The sequence below is a fragment of the Oreochromis aureus genome, linkage group 18 (genome assembly GCF_013358895.1).
Source record: "Oreochromis aureus strain Israel breed Guangdong linkage group 18, ZZ_aureus, whole genome shotgun sequence".
NCBI classification, from domain to species: Eukaryota; Metazoa; Chordata; class Actinopteri; order Cichliformes; family Cichlidae; genus Oreochromis; species Oreochromis aureus.
The window spans coordinates 14,929,315-14,953,184 of NC_052959.1; the positions used below are offsets into that span (position 1 = coordinate 14,929,315).

Consider the following 23,870-nt stretch of genomic DNA (forward strand, 5'->3'; position numbering starts at 1 on the left):
TTATAGCACAATTATAGAACATAAGGAGCTTTTTTAGAACTATAAATGGTACCTAAGTGAAAATAATGACAAAAAGAAAAGTTGTTTAAATGTTGAGGAGTGCAAAACATTTTTATTGTCAACGAACATAATCAAATGCATCTTTAACCCTGAGTGGTATTAGTAAGGTTTGGGTAAATGGGTAAAATGCCACAATGCTTATCTTTCTCTGTGGCAGACATTACACTGGCTGGTCCTGTCTCGCTGTTGGTCAGTTGCTTTGATGGTGCCAGGACTTGCGGTTATGAACTGCTCTGCTGGGCATACAGTAGTCAGCCAATAACTATAGAGATTGGCAAAGTAGTGACAGGAACCCCGTGCCCCTTGGCACTCAATGAAGGGATGAGTTCGGAAATCCTTAAGGCAGCTACCAGTAGAAGCCAGTGACTGGCCACCACCATTATTACCTGCTCCTGTGTGCTAAAGACAGCAAGCCAGCAGGTACACAGTGAGGGGAGTTGACAGTAGTTTTCCTTTGAAACACTTTAACATTTTTTTTATGTACTTACCAAGAGGAAAGAGTATCCCACCCACAAACTCCTCCATCCAGGTGGGCATGAAGGGAATGTATGACTCTGGCTGTGAAAAGTCACCACAGGTGAAATGGTCTCACACACCACACAACGGCTGATATGGGACACAATATCCTGGCCAAATAGCGGCATCATGGGTATGGGAGCAGTTGTGGAGAGCCAATAGGATTTGTCATTGCGACTAGAATAAGAACAGGCAGCTTTGTTACAATAGGAGAACGGCATGGTGGAGAAAACAGGGAGGCAGGAGCCAGGCTGGCCTGCAAGGAAAAAAGATTGAAAAAAACAAAAGCAGATGTTATGAAATATAGACAAGGAAGGGTTTTTGTTTTTGTTTTTTCTAATTTCTATATACCAGGGATGAATACATTTCAAGAGATCAACAAAATGACCACTTTATGCTGATGCTTACCCAGATCTTGTGTGTGAGCCTTTTCTTGTGCCTCCAGGTAAATGAGACTGTATCCCACCCAAAGCTGAGTGGTATCTGCTGGGCACCGTGGGACCTGAACTGATTGACTATGTATAACTAACAGAAATCCAGCACTCAATATCCTCCTGTAGCCTGGCTGACCCTGGTCACCAGGAGGACCTGGGATACCTTGAAGTTGTTGTGGTTGAACAAAGAGCATGTGTATTAGGTGGAGAAAGCATCAAAGTGAGGTTGAAAAAAAAAGCATATCAGAGCTATACTATTTATATTTGTACCCCAGAGCGAATTTCCAAATTTTATCTGGAAATTTCCACACCAATTTAGTGAGCCATCTAGAAAATATGAATATTTACCTTGAGGTCCAGGAAATCCAGGCAAACCAACATCTCCTGGATCTCCAGCTGGACCATTACGACCAGGAGGACCTGTTATACCAGGAAGGCCCACAGACCCCACCGGACCCTTCTCCCCTGAAACATGCAGATAAAAGCAAATGAGTAAATACAGCCACGTATACAGGAGGGGTATGGGTTTTTTTGTTTGGTTGTTAAGCCGCTTTACACTGACCTATAAAACATTAAAGCATAAAAATGCTTCTAACACATAGCAGACAACTTAGAACCAAAGACCCAAATTTCAATTGTAATTTTAAAACACTATATTACTAGCAACCTGTTGGAAAATCATGCTATTTGTTACAATTTCATTATCTGAATCTATGAAAAATGCCAAAGATAACACAGTTTAACTGGGGATATATTTTAACACCAACAAGGTGATTCCCAAAGAACTTGCAGCCAAAAATTGTCATATCTCAACATGATGTGCAGTATGCCTTAAAAAAATTTGAGGTAAGCAGAAAAGTAGAGGACAAAGAAGGAACTGGCAGGGCTAAAAACACTACATCAGATGAACAGTCTTTGAAAGTCATGGTAAATGGACTGGTTCTTATACAGCGCTTTTCTACTGAGCACTCAAAGCGCTTTATACAACTCATGTCCTTAAGAAATTAAAAAATAAAGCAAAGACCTGACAGAGGCCCTGAAACAGGCTCTCCCGTGGTTTGGGGCTGCATAAACGGAACTATGAACACAGAAAAGCACCATCGCAGTTTTACAATACCCTCTGGAAAGCATCTGCTGTATAGGCATACCTGGTTATAAAAACACATAACTGAACACTATCAGTCATGGACTGGACTCCCCAGAGCCTGGACCTCAATATAATCATGACAGAGAACAAAAAAAAGAACAAAAGAAGACCTCTGACTGTCCTTTAAGAAGCTCGGAAAACTATTCCTGAAGATTTCAAGAAATTAGAAATTAGATTTAGAAATTAGAAATCTAATTTGAAGAAATTAGAAGAAGTTTACCTAAGACAACTCAAACTATGGTTTTTCCTCTTGGACTGTATTTTCACACCTATTTCATATTTCCTTGTAAAATATAAAGAAATAAAGAGCGGGTAAAGACTTGTACAATACACTAGTTGTACAGAGACAGAAACGAAATATACACTTATAACTGTCCAAAGACTACATTAGGTTTACCTTTACGACCTGGAGTACCAGGAGAACCCATGACACCTTGGAATCCTACAGGTCCTGGGCTACCAGGAGGACCTGGAGGTCCAGGGGGAGCATTAGCTGTTACAATACTGAGAGAGTCACCAGGAGCACCTTTGACACCTAGAAAAAATATTTTGATTACTACATCTACTGTAGGAACAAGTACAACTTTTTTTAAAAATCTATTTATTTTGCTTTGAACTGTGAAGTCTTGTATATTTTAGTTTCTTGTCTACAGTACAACTTACCCTTATTTCCAGGGGGGCCAGTTCCTCCTCTGGGGCCCTGGGGCCCAGGGGCACCTAGCTGACCTTTGGGTCCAGGTAGACCCCTTAGACCAACAGGACCATGCTCACCTGTCAAAGTGTGGTAACATTTGGAGTATAATCAGTTGGATAGCTGCACTGTAAATTACTGATGATGTCTATTTAACATTGTTTTGTTTGTACCTTTTGGTCCTATAGGGCCTTGGTGGATAGAAAGTCCAGGTGGTCCTGGTAGGCCCCTTCTTCCTCGAACACCTGGTAAGCCATGGGGGCCAGTTGGGCCTGGGTCTCCTTTGAACAAAAGGCTGGAGCCTGGTATCCCAGGTTCTCCAGGAGGACCTAAAAAAAATTCAAAATTTGAAATATATATAAATATATTTAGTGGCAAACATACACACAGTTACAAAGGCACAAAGCACCATCCAATTCAAAAGGGGAATTTGTTGACAGTTGTATTTACTTATTTCTCCTTTTGTGATAGTGATGATGTGTATTGAATAACCCTCTGCTTTGTTTATTTGTTGTATATTTTCCCTTTTACCCCAGGAGGGGGTTTAATGAGAATGAAATAAAGTAGAGCAAAGTAAATTAAAGATGACCAAGCATACACACATACCTGGGGGTCCTGGAGGTCCTTCAAATCCTTGATCTCCAGCAGGTCCCTGCAAAGGTGTTTGGCAGATTATACCAGGGTAACCAGGTTCACCTGGGAGGCCTGGGAGACCTAAAAGAAAAAACATCTACCCTCAGCAACATAAAAAGTTATTTTCAGTTGCTCCCTTATTCAATAGGGGTCACCATAGTAGCATAGTGGCTCTGCATGTTTGATTTGACAGTTTTTGTGCCAGATGCTCTTCCTGAGACAAGGGAATTGTGTTTCTAGTGCAGACAGTACTGTTACAAATAACAGTCATGATACCTGGATTGCCTGGTGGGCCCCTTTGGCCTTTAGTCCCAAGAATAGTAGTTCCTGGAGGTCCTCGGTAGCCCCTGACCCCTTTGACTCCTGGAAAACCATCTGGTCCTCGAGGGCCAGGGATACCTATGCCTGTATTATAAGTGAGTGAATATAAAACAAAGCATCACATTGTAATGTGCTCACATTTGATTGTGTATCAAGAAAAAAAAAAAATTAGCAACTACACATATTATTACTAATTGTAACAATAAATAATGTGCCACAGGACTGACACCCAACTGCAACAAAATTCCTACAGTCCTAAAAAAAAATAGAAAAGGAATAATATCATATAATGCTCTCTTACCACTTGCCCCTTTCATCCCTTTTGGACCTGTAAGCCCATACAGTCCATCTAGACCTGGTGGTCCAGGGGGCCCTAACATAACAAGCACAGTGTGATGATGTGTAAATTGTCTTGTTTGTTCCTATGATTGCAAAATCATCCTTCTTGTTTCAGTTTTTTTCATCTTGTATTCTATTATTCTGTATGATTAATTATTATATGATCTTTTATGCTATATGATCAAAAAATAAATGAAAAAAGCAAATCTATGTTCATAACCCTTTTAATGTTTTACTTCATTATTAAACAATATGAACACATCTAAACTCTTGGATTGAGACAGTTATGTTTGTACCTGGGGGCCCATATTGGCCAGGGGGGCCTGGTAGTCCCACACTTCCTTGATCACCGGGAAGACCTGGAAGACCTGGATGGCCTTGTGGACCACGGAGTCCCGGGCAGCCTGTACGTATACATAGGTATACACAAAAGAGCTCAAACAAGCATTTATATATAGCAAACAAATCGATGTTATTTGAGGGAATAAAATCAAGTGTCAAATTGAAGAAATTGATTATTATTGTAGATCAAATTGATGGTTAAAGGAGCTAAATTTAAATCCAGATTAAATTATTTTAAATTAAATACACTCAAAGATTTTATACAACCGAATCCAGCTTCTGGCTGACACATTACATATTTACAATATTTTATGTGAGAACAAATTGAAATGGTTACTTGCACAGAATTCTTTTTTCCCTTTCATGATGAAGAAAAAAGCTAAGAACAGGGGGAAATTTATTTTTCTTCTGAATCAAACTATGAATAAGGCAAACATTGGGAACATCAGTTTATTAATTGTACTGCTGAAGTACATCCAGAAAGTTCTAAAATCAAACCTATAGGGATCACCTTGTCTTCCTTGTATTCCCCGTTCTCCTGGAATGCCTGATGGTCCTGGTCGTCCTGGGTTTCCTCTGGGTCCCGGATCACCTGGGTCTCCTGGTATCCCTCGAGGTGCTAAAGAAATTATCAACTTTTTCTGATTTTGTATGTAAACTTTATTTAGCCAATGAAACTACCATATATCTTGTAGGATATTATTATTATTATTATTATTTTTTTTTTTTAAGATGTGGTATAAATGGGGGGCTTACCACTGAAGCCATCCTCTCCTGGGATGCCTCTGGGTCCAGGTGGACCTGGTTGTCCATAAGATGGTCCTGGATCACCTGGAAGAGATTTGGATAACTGAATAACAAATACATAACAAAATGAGACTGTACTGAGAGACTGGGCTACATTCTTGACCGTATTTGCAGTGACAACGTATTTAAATCTTTTTTTTATTATTATTGCACTGATTCTGCGGTTTCTACTGAGGTTTCTACATAAATTTTCCACTGTTTGTAGCTAAATTAAATCAGCTATTTAATATGTATTAATTAAAAAAAATGCATAATTACCCTTGACACCAGGAAATCCTTGTCTCCCTGGAATACCTGAATATCCCACGAGCCCTGGATCTCCCTATAACATACATCAATACAATCCAATAATTTAACACCAGCATTTGTCTGTATAATTCCACTTAAAAATGCACAGAGACAGAATAACAGAAGCCACTCAGAACAGGCATATATATATATATATGTATGTATCCTTCAAGCCTGGGTCCTCTACCAGAGGCCTGGGAGCTTGAGGGTCCTGCGCAGTATGTTAGCTGTTCCTAGTGTAAAGGTCCAGTTTTTGTTTATTGATCTAAGCCTGAACAGCTACCCGTAGTGTCCAGTAGAGGACTCTGTCGCTTAGTTAGCAGCAAGCTGCACCTCCACCTCAGACCGGTTTTGTGGCGCACATGTGCCAGTAGGCAGCTCTCAATGAAGCGTGAAGCAGCGCGATACCGGACTCTAGCGAAATTAACAATTTGCAGCCCTTGGAATGCGGAGCGAGGTACATGTTTTAAGTTGTATTTGATTGCTTAGTTGATATTTTGTTGTATTTTCTGCTTTATTTGAGTTCATATTTGTAATAAGCATCTAAGAAAATGTGTTTTGTGTTTCTGTTTAGTTTTCACGTTGTATTGGCGCACCTCAGCACTGTTAGATTCTGAATGAATCTTGAAGTAAAAATGCACCCATCGAGGCTCTCTCTATTTCTTCCTTGGTCCGGGGGACTGCTACACCTAGGAATGCGCTCTTCTGGACAGAGATCTCCAATGTTGTTCCTGAGATCTGCTGGAGCCTCTCGCCTAGCTTGGGAGTCATTGCACCCAGTGCTCAAATACCACTGGGACCACTATTACGTTCATCCTCCACATCTTCTCCAGCTCTTCTCTGAGCCTTTGGTATTTCTCAAGTTTCTTGTGTTCCTTCTTCCTGATGTTGCTGTCATTCAGAACCGCTACATCTATCACTACGGCGATCTTCTTCTGTTTTTCTACCACCACTATGTCCGGTTGGTTAGCCACCACCATTATGTCCGTCTGTATCTGGAAGTCCCATGGGATCTTAGCTCGGTCATTCTCCACCACCCTTTGGGGTGTCTCCCATATTGACCTCAGGACTTCCAAGCCATACTCGGCACAGATGTTTCTGTATACTATGCCGGCCACTTGATAATGGTGTTCCATGTATGCCCTGCCAGCTAGCATCTTGCACCCTGCTGTTATGTGCTGGATTGTCTCAGGGGCATCTTTACACAGACTGCACCTGGGGTCTTGCCTGGTGTGGTAGATCTCAGCCTCTTTGGATCTTCCTGTGCTGCCATGATTAGTGCCTCTGTGCTGTCTTTCAGTCCAGCTTTGTCCAGCCACTGGTACAGGAGGTGGCTGACAGCTGCTCCATTCAGTAGTCGGTATGCGTAGCCAGTCTTGTCAGTGATCTCACTGAGGGGGTTCAGGCCTATGCAGAACAGCAGTGGGGACAGAGCATCTACTTGGTAGATCCCGCACTTGATGGTGACGTGCTATTGGCTTGAAGTTGGCCTCTAGTGTTGTACGCCACATCCCCATTGAGTTCCTGATGAAGGCTCTAAAATCAAGGGTCTCCTCTCTCTCATATGTATACATAATTAATTACAGAAAATTGTGAGATTAATGAGTTAATTTTTTTTAATCTATTGACAGCACTAATACATACACATATATATATATATATATTTACACTGCTGTGATCAAAATATGCAGACAATAACTTCACAGTATTGGTGCAGGGTCTCTACCTTACTGTACAAAATGCCTAGAGGTCACTGCTATGATTTGGTGCTACATAAATTAAATTGAATTGACTTGAGTACCCGATCTCCATCATTCCCAGGATACCCTCTGGGACCAATGAAACCTTTAATCCCAGGGTCTCCAAGAGGTCCTGCTCTTCCTGACCTGCCTGGAACTCCAGCGATACCCTTAATTCCTGGTGGACCAGGCCATCCATCAGATCCAGAATCACCTGGCATTCCCTGTGTGCCCTTTGGACCTATAAATTACATCACAAATTCCTAATTGTTTAGTTTTGCACTGTCTATCACTGTCAATCTATACAGTCTTTCTACCAAAGAAGAATAAAGCTGTTTTATAAAGACTTATGCAGGTTAAATTAAAACTCCATTACCCTGAAGTCCAGGCTCACCAGCTGGCCCAATCATTCCTGGTGGACCTTTCCTTATATTCACTGGACATGGTACTCCTGGCTCTCCAGGGTCTCCACGTAAACCTGAATAGACAACAGAAATGAAATGCTTGCCATTTTCTTCCATAAAGTACACAAGAAGTGAGAGAAAATAGCTTAAAGAAAAAGACTACATTTGGTACTTCCAAGCGTCTTTACCTTACAATAAAAAGCACCTTGAGGCAACTACTGTTGTGATTTGGCACTATATAGATAAAAGTTAATTAAATTATTTGATCATTGTTGTGAACAGGAGCCACAAGCACATCAGAGTAGATTAAACATACAAAAATAGGTATTTTGATATTGATATAGAATTTTGATATTTGATATAGAATTTTGTGTGTTTTGCTTGGCATAGACTTGTCTAGAGTTTGAATAGTACAGGTACATAGTTCAATATATTTGATTGTTTCAACTAATAATAATCTTCTGCTTTTTGATCAAATATTTAATAATAATAATATATATTATTATAAATAAAAAACAACAGGCTAAGATACCCACAAGTTTAGGTTAGGAGAATAAGAGAAACACAACACATTTACAGACTTGCCTTTATTACCATCTGGTCCTGGATACCCTGGGCAACCTGGGCGGCCATTAAGACCCCTTTCACCCTGTTTACCTCTTGGTCCAGGAGGTCCAGGGCGACCTGGGAAACCTCTGGCTCCAGCCCTGCCAGGATACCCCCTTTCACCTATAGAAATTGAACAGAAAGCCTTGCTTTAATCAGCACACTGAGGCTCACAGATTTAATTAAGCATGCTGTTTGCCAGCTAGCTGTTGAATGTAAATGAGATAAGTGATGGGCTATTAAGTTAAACAAACTGGATTTTGGAAACTGAATGGAATTACCTGTTGAATTTTATACTTAAGAATAAAAGGAAAATACTTATAAAGTTTTAAATAATTATCCAATAAGATACCATCGGCTGACCTTTCTGTCCTGGCCACCCATCAGTTCCAGGATCTCCTGGGAGGCCAGTGGAGCCTGTTGGTCCAGCTGGTCCTGGTAAACCAGGAGGACCCTGAACACCTTTTGATCCTTTCCGTCCATGTCCAGGTGGACCAATATCGCCTCTCAGACCTATCTGCCCAATGTTTCCTATGCAACATCATAAAATTCAGTGACAAAATATATGGTTTAGATCACCTGGATAAATGAGCATGAATATTCTCATATATTGACATAGAAGTTGATTGACTGTTCCTCCTTATGTATGGACATACTGGCCACCAGAGGTCAGTGTTGTTATTTCATAGATTAGCAACTTATGAACATCTAAAAATTAAAAGATGAAACAAGTATTAAAATTAGTGTTACTCCATGTTTATTTATATATTGCAGTCCACAAACTGCAGCTATTTGTCTTTGACGTGTCGATATAAAATATATGATCAGTTTTATATCACACAGAGATAAGGAAACTAGATAAATAATAATTATTAACATATGGAGCAGAAATGGGATTTGTACTTCATTCAACTTCTTTTCTAGTGAAACTAAACAGATGCGAAACAATTTTGCATTGTCCTGTATTTTGCTTTACTTTTCTACTTTTACTAAATACATTTTTGCAAACTGTTTATATGCTCCAAAACAAAATAAATATACTATTTATCGTGACAATAGTGTGGGATATTCATGTTGATATGAAAATTGAAGTACTCAGTGTAAAACAAATGTAAAGTTTTAAATTGTACTTGTATTTGTAAAGCTGTCGAGGATAAGGTAGATATGAATAAAAAGACGTGACTATCCACGATTTGGGTTATAGCTGCAGTTTGCTCACCCGGTATTCCCCTCACTCCAGGATTTCCTGGAGGTCCTGGGGGTCCGGGTGGGCCGATGAGTTTGCACCGTGAACACGGTGGGCCTATTGGTCCAGGGACTCCGGGGTCACCATCGATCCCTGGCTCTCCTTTATAGCCTGGTTGTCCAGGTTGGCCTTGTGGGCCTGTAATTGCAAAAGACCAACAGTCAACTAATCTAAATGTACAGAACTAATGCAAAACACATTGTTTTTGTTCTGTTCTTTTGAATATTATTGTAATACAGGCCATGAATCCCATTTGTTAGAGATTTGTTTGAGTTCAGATAAGTTAATCTTACCTGGTATTCCTGGGTTTCCAGGCATTCCACGGAGTCCTTTATAGCCTATACTCCCAGGAGGGCCAGGTGCACCTGGCCTGGCTGGGAGGACATCTCCTGGACACCCTTTCCTACCTGGTGGTCCAGGAAAACCAGGAAGGCCAGTAAAGCCTTCTAGACTAATTCCCCTGGAACCTGGTTCACCTGGTTCACCAATTAAACCTGGAGGTCCTTTTATAATTAAGAAAGATTTATAAGCATTAAAAACAACTCTCTTTTTTTATAATTAATAGATTTAAGGTATATTCCCTACTATATGAATAACTGATGATCCACAAGCTTCAACAAATGCTCTGTTTTTACAGCCATTACCTGGTGGTCCAGTCCCCTGAGCTCCACCATCATCTCCCTTCATGCCTTTAGTGCCTGGGTATCCTGGCTCTCCGGGGGGACCATTGCTCCCTGGCTGACCTGGAATCCCTACAAGAGGCCAAAAAAATAAAACAAAACAAATCACTTGTAGTAGTAACTGTAGGGTCAATTCTGTGTAACTTTGAAAATAATGAAGTAACAAACTTTATAAATAGAAAGCACTAAACAATTTATTAATGAAATTTTTTTAAATCTAGATTTCTGATTAAATTTAGTGTTCCAGGTGAAACATGTGAACATTTTTAAGGAAATAATTAACACCTGCAAGACTTACCTGGTGAACCTGGCTCACCCTTTGGACCAGGGGGACCAATCTCACCTTCAGGACAGCATTTCTGTCTTTCTCCTGTATTCAAATACAGCTTTTTGTGGTTTGTTTGTTTGTTTTTAAATCCCATGACACTTTTCTTAATGACAAATCGTGAGAAACTTGACCTGGAGGTCCTGGTTGTCCAGGAATTCCTGGTATGCCAGTAAGTCCCTGATTTCCTTTAGGTCCTTGTTCTCCCTTGGGGCCTTGTAAACCATCACCCGGAGGACCTGCTTGTCCAGGAAATCCTTTGGGTCCAGGAATTCCTGGGTAACCTTTAGGACCAGGTAATCCTGTATAACCATCACCCTGAAAAAACACAACACGATCAAAAGTGTAGAAAAGAGTATCAAAGTGGATCATTTTTACATATGCAGTGTCTTTGAGCAGAGACCTTTAAAAGATTTGTCACATGAGGTACAATACTGGACTTCTATATTTAGACTCACTGGTGGCCCGGGTTCTCCCACACAGCCATCTCGTCCATCCTGTCCTGACCCACCTGTTCCTCCAGGAGGACCACGATATCCTGGGTCACCTATGTCACCCTTGGCACCTTCAAGTAACAAAAGCAACCAATAGAGATTTGGCTTTAAACACTCCAGAAAAACAAATACAGTCTGTATCTTATTTAAAGCTATAGTACTATTAAACAGTCTTTGCCTAATCCAATATGCAGTGGTTGCCATCGTTACTGAACCAATTTAAATTTTTGAGAGGCGCTCACCTTTTACACCTACTGCAAAAGTATCACCTTTTTCTCCTTTTTGTCCCTTTAAACCAGAAAATCCTTGAAAGCCCTGCAAGCACACATAACTGTGGGCATAACAAAAATAACACAAATGATATTTATTTGCAGAGTTTTAGTCCCACTGTTCTTACTTGTGGTCCTTGAGAACCCTCATCTCCTTTCAGACCTGGGTCCCCTCTTGGTCCTTGAGTTCCAGGTAATCCTGGGGGGCCTGGATAACCAGGTGGACCATGAGACCCTGGGCTCCCCCTGCCAGAGATACATTCGCAAATCCCTGGAGAACCTATAGAAGACAAAAATAAGAAAATTTGGTTGAATTTAAATTTAGTCCCCAGACCTGCTTATACAGAGAAATTAATCACTGACGCTCGTCTTCCACCACATGTTGCTTGTGATTTCAATACCAGTATTCACAAAGAAGAACAGAGTCTTGGCTTTTTGATTAATGCAAACAAACAGCAACAGTTCACCTTTAATTCCCTTGAGCCCTTTGTTCCCAGTAGATCCTCTGGGTCCAGGATCACCAGGGTCCCCAGGGTCACTGCACTCACAGTAGTAGTCTTTGAGATTGAAAAGACAGACATTAGTTGAAAATAAGTTATTCATAAATTAAATTATATTACATTTAAAAAAGGGTTTAATTTTTTAGATAAAATATAATTTAAAAAAATTACCTCCACAGCCTAATCCAATCAGGCAAACACAGAGACACACAAACCAGAAGGTAAGTCATCATTAAAGTGATCACATATAAAAAGTGATGACAATCCAAGTAATAAAATAATTACATCAGTGAGATTAACTTCTGCACATATGAAAGTCTTGTCCTGTGTATTATACACAAAGAGCAGAGGGAGCATACCTGGGGGGCCTGGAGGGCCTGTGGCACCTTTAGGTCCTGGGAGTCCTTTAGCTCCCTTGGGTACTGCAATGGAATAGTCACCATACTTTCCCGGCTCTCCTTTGTAGCCTTTAGGACCATGGGGACCTCGCGGACCAGGCTTTCCAACTGTGAAAACACAGATCATCAATAGCAGAGAGAATCTTTGATTACTGACATTTTCACAGCAACAGAGTATTTTAACGACTGTCAGGTTGCAAGAATTATTATGAGTGATATATACGGCATATGTGCTATAAGTACTAAATCAAAATACACAAGGCTTCGCCATTAAAGAAAGGAAGCAAAGTCTGAAGTCTGACCTGCTAGCCCTGGTGGGCCAGAGGGCCCAGGAATGCCCATGGACCCAGTGTCCCCGGGGAGTCCAGGCTGTCCTGGAAATCCACGGTCACCTTTAGCACCTGAAACATAAAGCCATAAAGTAATTATTGTTTTACTATACATTAAGGTGAATCAGACTACACTAAGTTAAATCGGACTACAAACTAAGTTGTAATTTTGCACACCACCATGTTGGATTATAAGTCAAAAAACTGAGATGTGAGGAAAATCATGTTCAGGGGCTCAGAAGTAATCAGAGAGTTAACTGAAATGCAGTTTCATGGCCAGGTGAGGCCTGTTTACTGATTATTTTATGATCAAGGAAGCAGATAACAGACTTGGAGTTCATTCCAAAAGATATACTTTTCAGTAAGGCTCAAGTATTTAAAATATCATTAATTTGTCCAATTACCTTTGAGCATCTGAAAATGGAGAACTATATATATAAAAATGGTTAATGCTAATTTATTTGTCAAATCCCTTGAATAAAACTACGAACTTTAATTCCATCTTAACCATTTGATTTAAAGTCAGTGCTTCCGGTGTTGGATTTATGGACCTATTTATATTTGAACCATAAATCTACAAGCAAAACAGTGACTTAAAGGCATTTATTTAGTGTGATACTCTACATATATTGCTGTGTTATTTTATTATTTTAGTAAATATATAATCACAGTGTAGTGCAGTTGTGACTGACATAATTCAAGCTGAAAAAAAAAGAAAGAAAAGAAAAAAGAAGCCCTTTCACAACCACCAGTATTCCCCCAGTGTGTAAGTGTAAATATCCCACTGTAAAGCTCCAGTGAACCACTTTATTTAAATCTGTATTTTGACAGTGATAAATAAAAGAATAGCAGATATATAGCTGTTGCAAACTATCAAAATATTGGTGGCTGCCTGTGCTACCCCTCACCCTCCTAGTAGATGCACCTATGCTATCAACTTAAAAATTCCTACATTATTTTGTTGTTGAATTATCACATTCACAAAACTTGAGTGCTCCACCCAGCAGAGTGACAGAAATGTATGAAACTAATATATTGTTACATTTAAATGTAAACAAAAACAGGAAAAAAACTAAGTAGTAAGAGTACAGATGGTGCTGTGGTCTCACCTCTCACATGACTTCCATTAGGAAGGCGTGTATCACCAGGGAGACCTGGATCTCCTGGGTAACCCTGTGTAAGATGGAAAGAATGGTTAGGAAAAGAAATGGGACCGATGTACATTTTTTCTACAGGTGAGAAGACTGACCAAGGAATTTCACTGGAGTTTTACAGTTAGCAACCCTTTCCACTAAGTAACCACCAGATGTCAGTAATTCATTTACAGTCCTTCTCTAAATGTATAGCAAATATGCTAACCACGTGTCTCCTGAAGAACCAACAACAGTGTCTATATCTATATCAAACCAAGCCTTTTAACTTTTCCTCCCAGTGGCCCTCTGTTTTTCTTAAAATTGTCATACTGATGTATAAACAAAAGTCACCTTTAGTCCAGTTCTTCCACTGATGCCTGGAAGTCCCCTCTGTCCTCGAGAACCCTGAAAATGTATTAATGTATTTAATATGAAAGAATGCCTAAGTATAGTAAGACATAATAACATCATATGTAAGCTGCACCTCAGGTCCTGCTAGTCCCTCCCTGCCAGGTAATCCTGGAGGACCCTACAGATGGAAAGAATGAGCTGAAAACTATTTTATATATATTCACTTGTCTTTGTCTAAGTGTATTGTCCAGTGTCATTTAAATCATTTACCCGAAATCCGACAAATCCGAGGACTCCTTGCTCTCCTTTTAATTCGTGAGGATAGTAGTCACCACTACCACCCTGGATAGGAAAAAACAATAACTGAGTTATTTGTTTTTCCCCTGAGACATGACTTATAGGTACACAGACATATCAAAACCCACCATTAAGCCCTTTTGTCCACGTGGGCCAGGAAAACCTTTGTCACCCTGGGAGAAAGACCAAAAAAAGATGAAATTATAAAACAAAAATCCAGATGGAAGAGTAGAGTTTGAACTGCAACTTGTAAATTAAAATAAAAAGCTGTAAGGATGGGTAGACATGAAATGATCAAAACCATGGATTAATATGGTTTCATCTGCATAAAAAATATGAAGAAGATAACAATCAAATGCCTTAAGAAAAAAATGCCTTCACCTTGTCTCCTTTTGGTGAAAGAAAGCCTGGAGGATATTCTACAACTTCTTCTGGTCCTGGTGGGCCAGGCGGGCCCTGCTCACCCTGTAACATGACATTTTTGAGTTAACTGATTGTCCATATACATCAAAATATGCAGCACCATGAAAAAAGCACTTTCCCTTTTCCTGATTTCTTAGTTTTTCACATCATTTATAAAAGGAGAAAAGTAAAAATATATATATTGCCAAATAACTGACTGTGCCAGCCTTGACAGGAAGAAATACAACCAAGTGTTTACAATAACTGGTAATGAGTCTTTCACATCAATGTGGAGAAATTTTGGCCCATTCTCCTTTGCCAAATTGATTTGATTCAGCCACACTGGAGGGGTTTTGAGCATTAATGGATTGTTTCAAGTTATGCCAAAGGCCCTACATGTTGTTTTTTTTATTGAACCATTCATAGTGGTGTTTTGCATAACCTGATCATGCTTGACCTTCAGGGCACAAACTACGGCTGGACATTCTCCTTCAGGATTACCTGGTAGAATTCATGTTACATCAGTTACGGCAGTGGTTCCCAAACTTTTTTTTGCCAGGCCCCCCTTTTTTACAAGAAAAATGTTCGCGCCCCCCCACCACCTAACCCGCACAAACACATCCTCCAAACACACACACCCATATTTTGTTTACAAACTCCATTGCGGTTTATTTCACACCTCAAACATTTAGTAAACAATTAAGCAAATACAAGTAAACGGCAATAAATTACAGGTAGTAATAAAATATACTACTAACTCTTTTACGCTACGTCCACACCTACACGGGTATTTTTGAAAACTCAGCTGTTTCTATGAGTTTGGGCTTTTCGTCAACACGTAAACGGCGTTGCGATTCACCGAAAACGGAGATTATTTAAAACTCCTTTTTTGCGTTTACGTGTGGACGAGGAATACAGAGTTCGTGACGCAACGTCAAAGGTATGTGCCTTTTTTCACGTCACGCTGTGCGCCACGTTATTGTTTACATGAGATGAACTGCAGAATGGCAGATAGAGACAAAATACTGTTAATCTGACTATCTTCAGGTTTTACACGCTTACATACACACGCAGTTACTGTCCCTCCATTTAGAAAGGCAAAGGCGTCACGGTGTAATTATTTTACGTGTAGTTGTTTGTTTTTTTCCTGCGTAATAATATTCAACATTGCTATCAATACATTTTTCAAAAAATGCCTCTCTGTACAAAATGGGTTTAAACACATAAACAACTGTGAGATACTGTTTGTCCGTGATTTGAACAGGGGGAACAAATTACGGCAGGATCAGCCTGATATTATTTGTATCCCACTGTAACTTTACTGCATAAAGAGCTAACATCATGTTAGCTCTTGATTTTTAGTTCACAAACACTTCTTGTATTAACTAACTACTCCTGACATCTAACGTCAGGAGTAGTTAGTTAATACAAGAAGTGTTTGTGAACTAAAAATCAAGAATGTTGGATACTGTTTGTCCGTGATTTGGAGAGCACAGCGCGTGCTCCCGACGCAGGGAAACTAATTTTGCAGGGGAGACCTACCTTGGCACTTGTGCAGGTGAAGCCAAAGGGAAGATATGCTTCACCATATTTTCCTGTCTTTGGCTTGGAAGGAAGTTGGTTTGGAAATATATTTGGCGATGCTTCATCTCCTGCTTTGCGTTTGTGTGGGAGCCCCGTCAAAAACCTGTCCACAGTGTCCAAGCGCTCTTTTTTTTTTTTTTTTTTCCATACCGCGCCCCCCCTGCAATGGCTCTGCGCCCCCCCTAGGGGGCGGGCCCCACACTTTGGGAACCTCTGAGTTACGGGAAGTAAATAATTCATGATTGTTTTCTTACCTCATCACCTGCGTCACCTGTCAGTGGTTTTCCAGGATCACCCTGCCCAATAACCAAAAGTGTAGTAAGTGTTGGCTTTGCATATGTGTATCTCCGTATAATAGTTTTCAGCAAGCACTTTCAAATACTGTGAAGCTTATGACTCACTGCTGATCCTGTATCACCTGCAGCTCCCTCTAAACCCTAAATGCACACAGATGCACAAGTGACACTCTGAAAATAAGATGCATAAATATTTATCTATTTTTATGCATTTATTACCTTAGGGCCAGGAGGGCCAGGGGGGCCACTGTAACCTTTAGGACCAATAAATCCTTCTCTTCCCTGTTTTAGGAAACCATGCAGTCATGTTAAAGATGCAGTGTTCGGGTGCAGTTGGTGTGTAGAGCACAATACGCAGAGAAAGATTTAAGATATTTATTGCCTGCTTTAATTTTGGAAGGTGTTTCACAGAGAATTGTTCAAAAAATGAATTAAAAAAACATACAGGAGGGCCAGGCTGTCCATCCCGCCCACGCTCACCCTGCAAATTAAAATAGAAAAGACAGAAAAAGAGGATAGCATTTTTACAGACAGAGTATGTATATATTACAAATTATTCCAGAATGCATACAAAGATGGGTGTTAAATGTAGGAGAACTTACAGGAAGTCCTGGAGGTGGATCTAAATATGAAGCTTCTCCTTTATCTCCTTTAGGTCCAGGTAATCCCTGACAAAAATACAGTTAAGGCTCATAATACATTTAATATTGTTACGATGGTCACCATTTTTACAAATAACTAGTGAAACAGAACATTTATGTTGGACAGTGTCGTAAACCACGATAAATGTAGTTATTTTTTTAAATCGTCCACTCCAGTGGAAACTACCACAAAGGCCTTTTTAGGCAGTTTAAAAAGAAGCAAGAAGTTTAAGAAGCGGCTTCAAAATTCTACATATGTGTCATTGAGAGATATTGTGCAGCCAACAACTACTGGGTACTCATGTCATCATATAACCTAATAATACATACTCTAAATACTGGCTTCAATGGTAAAATGGTCTATAAGTGTATTATTTGTACAGTATGGACAGATTGCTTTTGCTGTTTAACTTAAAACATGAGTATTCTACTTACCGGTGGGCCATGGAGGCCATCCAAACCAGGCAAACCGGGGATTCCCGGACTACCCTGTGTCCCATTACAACCATCCAATCCTGGCAACCCAGGCTCACCGCCTGCTCCAGGGTGACCCTGAGGAAAACACCGCAGTTGTGGTCACGTACGAACACAGAGTGTTGGAAATGACAGTTATTGTCTTCCTCGCTAATTTGAAATGATATTTACATATCCTTTACACTGTAAAATGTAATATTGTGTTTAATTAAAAATATTAAATAGGCTGAACTCAATTTTTATCAATTTGTTATTAGAACTCAATTTAAATAAGTTACCAGTACTTTTTATGCAAAAATGCTGATAAACTCGATTAATTTGAGTTGTCCTAACTTAGAAAAACTAAGTAAGCTGGAAGTTTTGCTTCTCAGGGCGGAAGGATGAAAGATGTGTTTTGAAAATGCCACGTGACTACCGTTCTCCTCCCTCCCGGATCAGTCCGCATGTTCATGGCGTCAGCATTTGTTATGGAATATATTGAGCAAACCTGGAGATATTATTGTTGTCATTGCTGTGGATCTTTACTGACTTGGTGAGTAAATGTTTACTCTTATTCAAACTGATTTTGTGGCTTCTCTTAGTTTAGCACCAGGTTTATAATCTTGCTAGCTAGTTAGTGTTAGCCTAGCGTTGCTGCTGCCGCTGTGCTCATGTTACTTAAAAATTAACACCACAGCCTTAAAAACCTTACATAAAACTATGTCGGTGAATTTTTTTGTTGATTGTTTGAAATAAATAAGTGAGATAAGAGCCCAGACAAAATTCTTTGGGAGGTGCAGCCGTTAGGGGTAGGGTGGGTGTGGGGGGTGGATAACGGAGCTCTCCGAAAACGTGGAAGCACTTTTGCAAATATGTGATATTTTGATAAATTAAGTAGATATTTGAGCATTACTCAGCTACATTCTCGCCTGAAAAAATCTTAAAAGGTTATTTTGTGACCCAGAAAGGTTAGTCTGGGGAAAAGGAGGATCGCATTTGTAGGCCACGGTTGTCGGAGCCTGTGCGCACTTGTAAGCGCGGCAATGGCGGAGGAGCACTGCTGAAAAACGTATTACTTTTTCTGGGTCACAAAATAAACTTTTAAGATATTTTCAGGCGAAAATGTAGCTGTGTAAATTTCAAATATCTGCTCGATTTATCAAGACATCACATATTTGCAAAAATGCTCCGACGTTTTCGGAGACGTCTATTTTTTCATGCTTTGTGGCAGCTTTAGAACATCTGTGGCATCTATTAATGTCAAATCTAGCCTTTATTTAACAACATAAGCAAACTCTATGTTACAATGATTGCACAGCCATTAAGGATCAAATCAGTTTCTGAAAAATGTTCTGTTTTTTCTCCCTCTGCTTGCTTCTTACTGTCTTTGAGGCTCGGGATCAGCACTCCTGCTGTTGGACAGAAAGACATCAGTAAGTATTTTGGTTTTCCAATATATTAGCAACTGTCAGTGACACTTATATTAATCAGGCTGAAGTTTAATCATACTTTAGATCAGCCTGTTTTACTTATTGTTTTATTTGTGCTTTGGTTTGGAGAAGTTGTTTCTTTACTGATCTTTTCCTGTCTTCTGTTATTAGACTTGTGATATGACTGCACTATGCTGTTGCTGGTGACTCCAGTTAATTCTACAAGACATGCTGTGTAAGTAAACAAACAACAACAGTTTGGTCTGCATTTCTTGAAAGATCACATCCCCCAAACTTAGTTTAGAGGGTCTACACTGTACACTGAAGTCTGCAAGTTTTCTAACAGCAAAATTTGTTTTGTGCCCAAATCATTTTGCACATCATTAGAATGAAAGTTATTGCCCATGTTTGCATAGCCCTTTTTAAAATTATTCTTTCATGACAATATTGTGTGTTGCGTGGTGGTCACGGCTATGCAGACTGAAAATTTGGGACATTGAATGTCACCTCTCCGGCGGGGAGGGAGCCTGAGATTGTCTAAATTGGAGTCTGTTTTATACCAAATGCAGAAAAAATGTTTTAAGAAAGCAATTAAGTTCATGTTCCAAAAAATATGATTGTTTGCTTGCAGGACACCAGGAGAGATGAGTCCTCCATCACAGATGGTGTGGTCAGTGAAGATGGTCACCTGCAGGTTCAAGCTTCATTGCATCTCCAACCCACATCCACTGCAACTGTACTTAAGGGAAGTTAAAGACTTTCTTCTGCACTTACATTTGGATCACCTCGATCCATGACAGTCATTCAGGCAGTAATGCCTGGACTGGAAACAAGCCATCCTTAAAATATTACAACATTCCAGCTCCTGTGTTGGAATGGAAAACGAATGTGTTGTTTAAATTAGAGACTGCACTTGTGACAGAACAATAAATATTTTATTTTGATTATATAAGTAATGTAAGTACAAAACAAACTTGTGGTAGGCCTAAACTTATTTTCAGAATAATTACATCTAAGACTTTGTTTCGTTGTAAGATTATAACAGTGATGGCAATATCATTTTTATTCAGCAGAACAGTGTCCAGTATGTTGGCTGTTGTACTTTGTTGTGTTTGAAAATAAAAGTTGTGCTCATTTTAACATCATTACAAAAGTGTTGTTAATTATTTTTAATGATATTCATGGTACCACAAATTGTTTTTTCATTTAGTTGAACTTGAAATGTTTGTCAGTAGGTAAACAATTAGTATTGTCAGAAAGTCAGAAATATCAAGTTATTGTTAATACTGCAGACTTGCAATGTATAAGTTGTCCTAACAGTCATCCTAAGTAAGCTTTACTTAGTTTTTTTGAGGCAACGAGTTTCCATAATTTTTTTGAGTTCTGGGAACTAACAAGGCTGTACAGTGTACTCAAAATGAGTAAGTTGCCCTAACTTGGTCATCTTACGTAAACTTGATCCAATTTTTTTGAGTTCTGGGAACAAATGAGCTTGTACAGAGTACTCAAAATAAATACGTTGTCCTAACTTAGTCATTTTTAGCTAAGCTTTACTCAATTTTTTTGAGGCAACGAGTTTCCATAATTTTTTTGAGTTCTGGGAACTAATTAGATTTTACAGTGTAGAGCAGTGATATCTAAAGGCCAATATAACTATAATTATATAGTGGTGGATGACTAAGTAAACCGGCATACTGAAGATACAGCTTCATATTGTAGTAAAGAGGATGATACTGGCACCAGCAGTGTGTATTATATTTGTCCACTAGAGGGCATAACAAGCACATGAGCCTCCAATATTTTAACTGTAAGAATTGGGCAGTTATTCATCTGCAGCCACCATATTTTCACTGACAGACAGCCTGATATTGATTACTTCTTTGACATTGTAGAAAAACAAATGATCAGCACATAAGAGAAGTCCATCTATCCATTTTCTCAGCTGCCAATTCAATTCAGTGTCGAGGAGAGCTGGAGCCTATTCCAGCTGTTATTGGGAGAGAGACCAGCTACATAGCTCACATTCACCCTTACAGCCAATTTAGAATCACAACTTAACCTAACAAGCATTTCTTCTGTACCAAAGGAGGAAGCCAGTGTACTGTGAGGGTAAAAAGACCCTTGCCTACTCACATGAAATTAGTTATTGCTGTCAGTATGAGATGTTTATTTTTTGACATTTGGAATTAAATCTATAAAAACAGTAGTTTACTTACTGGTAAACCACTTCTACCAGGAAAACCAGGAGCACCAGTCTTTCCCTGTAATATAAAGACATTTATTGCAATAGCTATTCATTCATCCTTAGTCTCAAAAAATAACGAGAAAAATTCATAATTTAACATTTTTGGCATTATTTTGAACCCAGTGTTCAAAGGGTTGATGACAGTCTTTTCTGGCCTGTTTGCCTTCAGAACTACCTCAGTTCTTCATGGTATAGATTCAACAAGGTTCTGGAAACATACCAAAGACATTCTGGTCCATATCGAAATGATAGCATCACACATGTGCTGCAGATTTGTTGGCTGCACATCCACAATGTAATCTCCAGTTCCACTACATCCTGAAGGTGCTCTACTCGATTGAAATCCAGTGACTGCAGAGGCCATTTGTGCACAGTGAGCTTATTGTCATGTTTAAGAAACCAGTGTTCGATGATTTGAGTTTTGTGATGTATTGTTTTACCCTGTTGGAAACAGCCATCAGGGTAAACTGTGTTCATAAAGGGATTAAAGTACTCAACAGCAATACTCAGATAGGCTATGGTGTATTAACAATAATCAGTTGGTACAAAAAGGCCCAAAGAGTGCCAAGAAAATATCACACACACCATTACACCACCAGGAAACTAGAAAGTTGAGACAAGACAGGATGGATCCATGCTTTCATGTTGTTTACAACAAATTCTGCTCCTACTGTCCAAATGTTGCAACAGAAATCGAGAATCATCAGACCAGGCAACATTATTTATTTACAGTCTTCTCTCCATGTGAACCTGCGTGAATTGGAGCCTTTTTCCTGATCTTAGTTGACACAAGTGGCATCTGGTGTGGTCTTCTGGTGCTGTAGATTTGACGTATGCATTCAGAAATGTTCTTCTTGGTTGTAATCAGTGGCTTCAAACAGTCTGACCACACTCCTTTGACCTTTGACACCAAGAAGGCATTTTTTTCTTTCTCTTTTTTTGATTTTTCTCTGTAAACCCTAAAGATAGTTATGCAGGAAAATCCCAGAAGATCAGCATCTTCTGAAACACTGAGACCAGACCATCTGACATCAGTGATCATGCCATGCTCAAAAATATTTACATGCTTAAATACATTGAGTTGCTGCCATGTGATTGGCTGATTAGAACGGTAGAACAAAATGACCACTGAGTGTATGCCAGTAACCACTTTCAAGGTGAATATTGTGAATATTTTTGAATTTTTGACCATATCTATCTATCTATCTATCTATCTATCTATCTATCTATCTATCTATCTATCTATCTATCTATCTATCTATCTATCTGTGTGTATATATATACATATATATATATGTATATATATATATATATACATATGTATATATATGTATATATATATATATATATATATATATATATATATATATATATATATATATATATATATATGTATGTATATATATTTTCACACCAACATGGAAAGGAACACTAACTTGACTTCCTTTACAACTGAGGTAGTTCTGAAGGCAAACAGGCCAGAAAAGATATATATATATATGTATATATATATATATATATATGTATGTATACATATATATATATATATGTATATATATATATATATATATCACACCAACATGGAAAGGAACACTAACTTGACTTCCTTTAGTCCCCTCTGGGCCATGTGATCCAACTGCTCCCATCCTGCCTTTCTCTCCAGGAAGCCCTTCATGTCCCTGCAGTCCCATTAGTCCCTGTGGACCTTCCTGGCCTAGTCTGCCGGGAGTGCCCTACAAAGCAAAATGCTGTTAAAATAACACTGTTTCCAATAAACATATTCATGGCTTGTATTTAGAATAACAACAATGCTGTGATTTTTTTTAGCAGATCTCTGTGTGACTTAACTAAGTTTCACTCAATTGTTTTCTTTTTCCCCTGTTCTGGAGATGTAATAATAATAATAATAATAATTATTATTATTATTATTATTATTATTATTATTATTATTATCATAGAATCTAATGATTTGCTAAATCCACCCCAACAGTAAAGCATCCTGCATAGCAGTCCTGACAGACTATTAAAGACAAAAAACCCTTTCAGTTTAAAAACCAATTTAAGTTTCTGTTCCATTTCATAACGTTGTGAAGAGAAACAGTCCATACCCGTGCACCTTTGGCAGGAAGACATCGACATACAGAGCAGTCTCTACCTTGACACGGGCCCTCAGTGTTTCCCTGAAAAAAGAAATGTAAAACAAACAAAACACAGGTGCTCGTAAGCATTAGAAGAGAACAGCAGGCTGATTATATTTGCTGATTCCCAGTCTTGAGAAAAAAATATAGTTTCCTATAGAGACTGAACAGAGCAGATTAGAAAGCTTTGCACATGTCAGTGTTCTCACACTGATGGCCAAATAAACCTGATCTTGAAAAGAATTATTTTGTCTTGACATTCTACTGAAAACCTGTACTGAGTTCAAACATCAGTGTGTGTGTGTGTGTGTGTGTCTTCTGGGAGTTTTGCA

General features: G+C 39.1%; 1 protein-coding gene across 3 annotated transcripts in view; it reads right to left on the reverse strand.

Annotated features, from left to right (window-relative positions):
* Window positions 1–103: 103 nt before the first annotated feature.
* The window catches only part of LOC116332862 (collagen alpha-4(IV) chain-like), a 35,959-nt gene continuing 12,192 nt past the window's right edge, over window positions 104–23,870 (reverse strand). For 2 of the 3 annotated variants that reach the window (XM_039602861.1, XM_039602863.1), the window contains 45 exons: window positions 23,509–23,580; window positions 22,999–23,133; window positions 21,372–21,416; window positions 17,708–17,824; window positions 17,234–17,299; window positions 17,077–17,112; window positions 16,851–16,913; window positions 16,737–16,772; window positions 16,590–16,631; window positions 14,731–14,814; window positions 14,478–14,522; window positions 14,323–14,394; window positions 14,186–14,230; window positions 14,053–14,106; window positions 13,678–13,741; window positions 12,542–12,640; window positions 12,201–12,347; window positions 12,013–12,021; window positions 11,809–11,898; window positions 11,470–11,621; window positions 11,315–11,387; window positions 11,037–11,143; window positions 10,713–10,896; window positions 10,552–10,623; window positions 10,218–10,325; window positions 9,867–10,076; window positions 9,547–9,711; window positions 8,691–8,858; window positions 8,307–8,450; window positions 7,694–7,795; window positions 7,380–7,558; window positions 5,549–5,612; window positions 5,240–5,314; window positions 4,995–5,102; window positions 4,438–4,545; window positions 4,104–4,175; window positions 3,758–3,886; window positions 3,455–3,562; window positions 3,022–3,177; window positions 2,821–2,928; window positions 2,555–2,692; window positions 1,359–1,475; window positions 985–1,173; window positions 549–832; window positions 104–459 (listed from right to left, as the gene is read on the reverse strand). In XM_039602861.1, the coding sequence (XP_039458795.1) occupies window positions 199–459; window positions 549–832; window positions 985–1,173; window positions 1,359–1,475; window positions 2,555–2,692; window positions 2,821–2,928; window positions 3,022–3,177; window positions 3,455–3,562; window positions 3,758–3,886; window positions 4,104–4,175; window positions 4,438–4,545; window positions 4,995–5,102; window positions 5,240–5,314; window positions 5,549–5,612; window positions 7,380–7,558; window positions 7,694–7,795; window positions 8,307–8,450; window positions 8,691–8,858; window positions 9,547–9,711; window positions 9,867–10,076; window positions 10,218–10,325; window positions 10,552–10,623; window positions 10,713–10,896; window positions 11,037–11,143; window positions 11,315–11,387; window positions 11,470–11,621; window positions 11,809–11,898; window positions 12,013–12,021; window positions 12,201–12,347; window positions 12,542–12,640; window positions 13,678–13,741; window positions 14,053–14,106; window positions 14,186–14,230; window positions 14,323–14,394; window positions 14,478–14,522; window positions 14,731–14,814; window positions 16,590–16,631; window positions 16,737–16,772; window positions 16,851–16,913; window positions 17,077–17,112; window positions 17,234–17,299; window positions 17,708–17,824; window positions 21,372–21,416; window positions 22,999–23,133; window positions 23,509–23,580 (4,902 nt within the window). In that variant the 3' untranslated portion in view covers window positions 104–198. The remainder of the gene's footprint in view (window positions 460–548; window positions 833–984; window positions 1,174–1,358; window positions 1,476–2,554; window positions 2,693–2,820; window positions 2,929–3,021; window positions 3,178–3,454; window positions 3,563–3,757; window positions 3,887–4,103; window positions 4,176–4,437; window positions 4,546–4,994; window positions 5,103–5,239; window positions 5,315–5,548; window positions 5,613–7,379; window positions 7,559–7,693; window positions 7,796–8,306; window positions 8,451–8,690; window positions 8,859–9,546; window positions 9,712–9,866; window positions 10,077–10,217; window positions 10,326–10,551; window positions 10,624–10,712; window positions 10,897–11,036; window positions 11,144–11,314; window positions 11,388–11,469; window positions 11,622–11,808; window positions 11,899–12,012; window positions 12,022–12,200; window positions 12,348–12,541; window positions 12,641–13,677; window positions 13,742–14,052; window positions 14,107–14,185; window positions 14,231–14,322; window positions 14,395–14,477; window positions 14,523–14,730; window positions 14,815–16,589; window positions 16,632–16,736; window positions 16,773–16,850; window positions 16,914–17,076; window positions 17,113–17,233; window positions 17,300–17,707; window positions 17,825–21,371; window positions 21,417–22,998; window positions 23,134–23,508; window positions 23,581–23,870) is intronic. The other variant, XM_039602862.1, reaches the window with a different exon arrangement.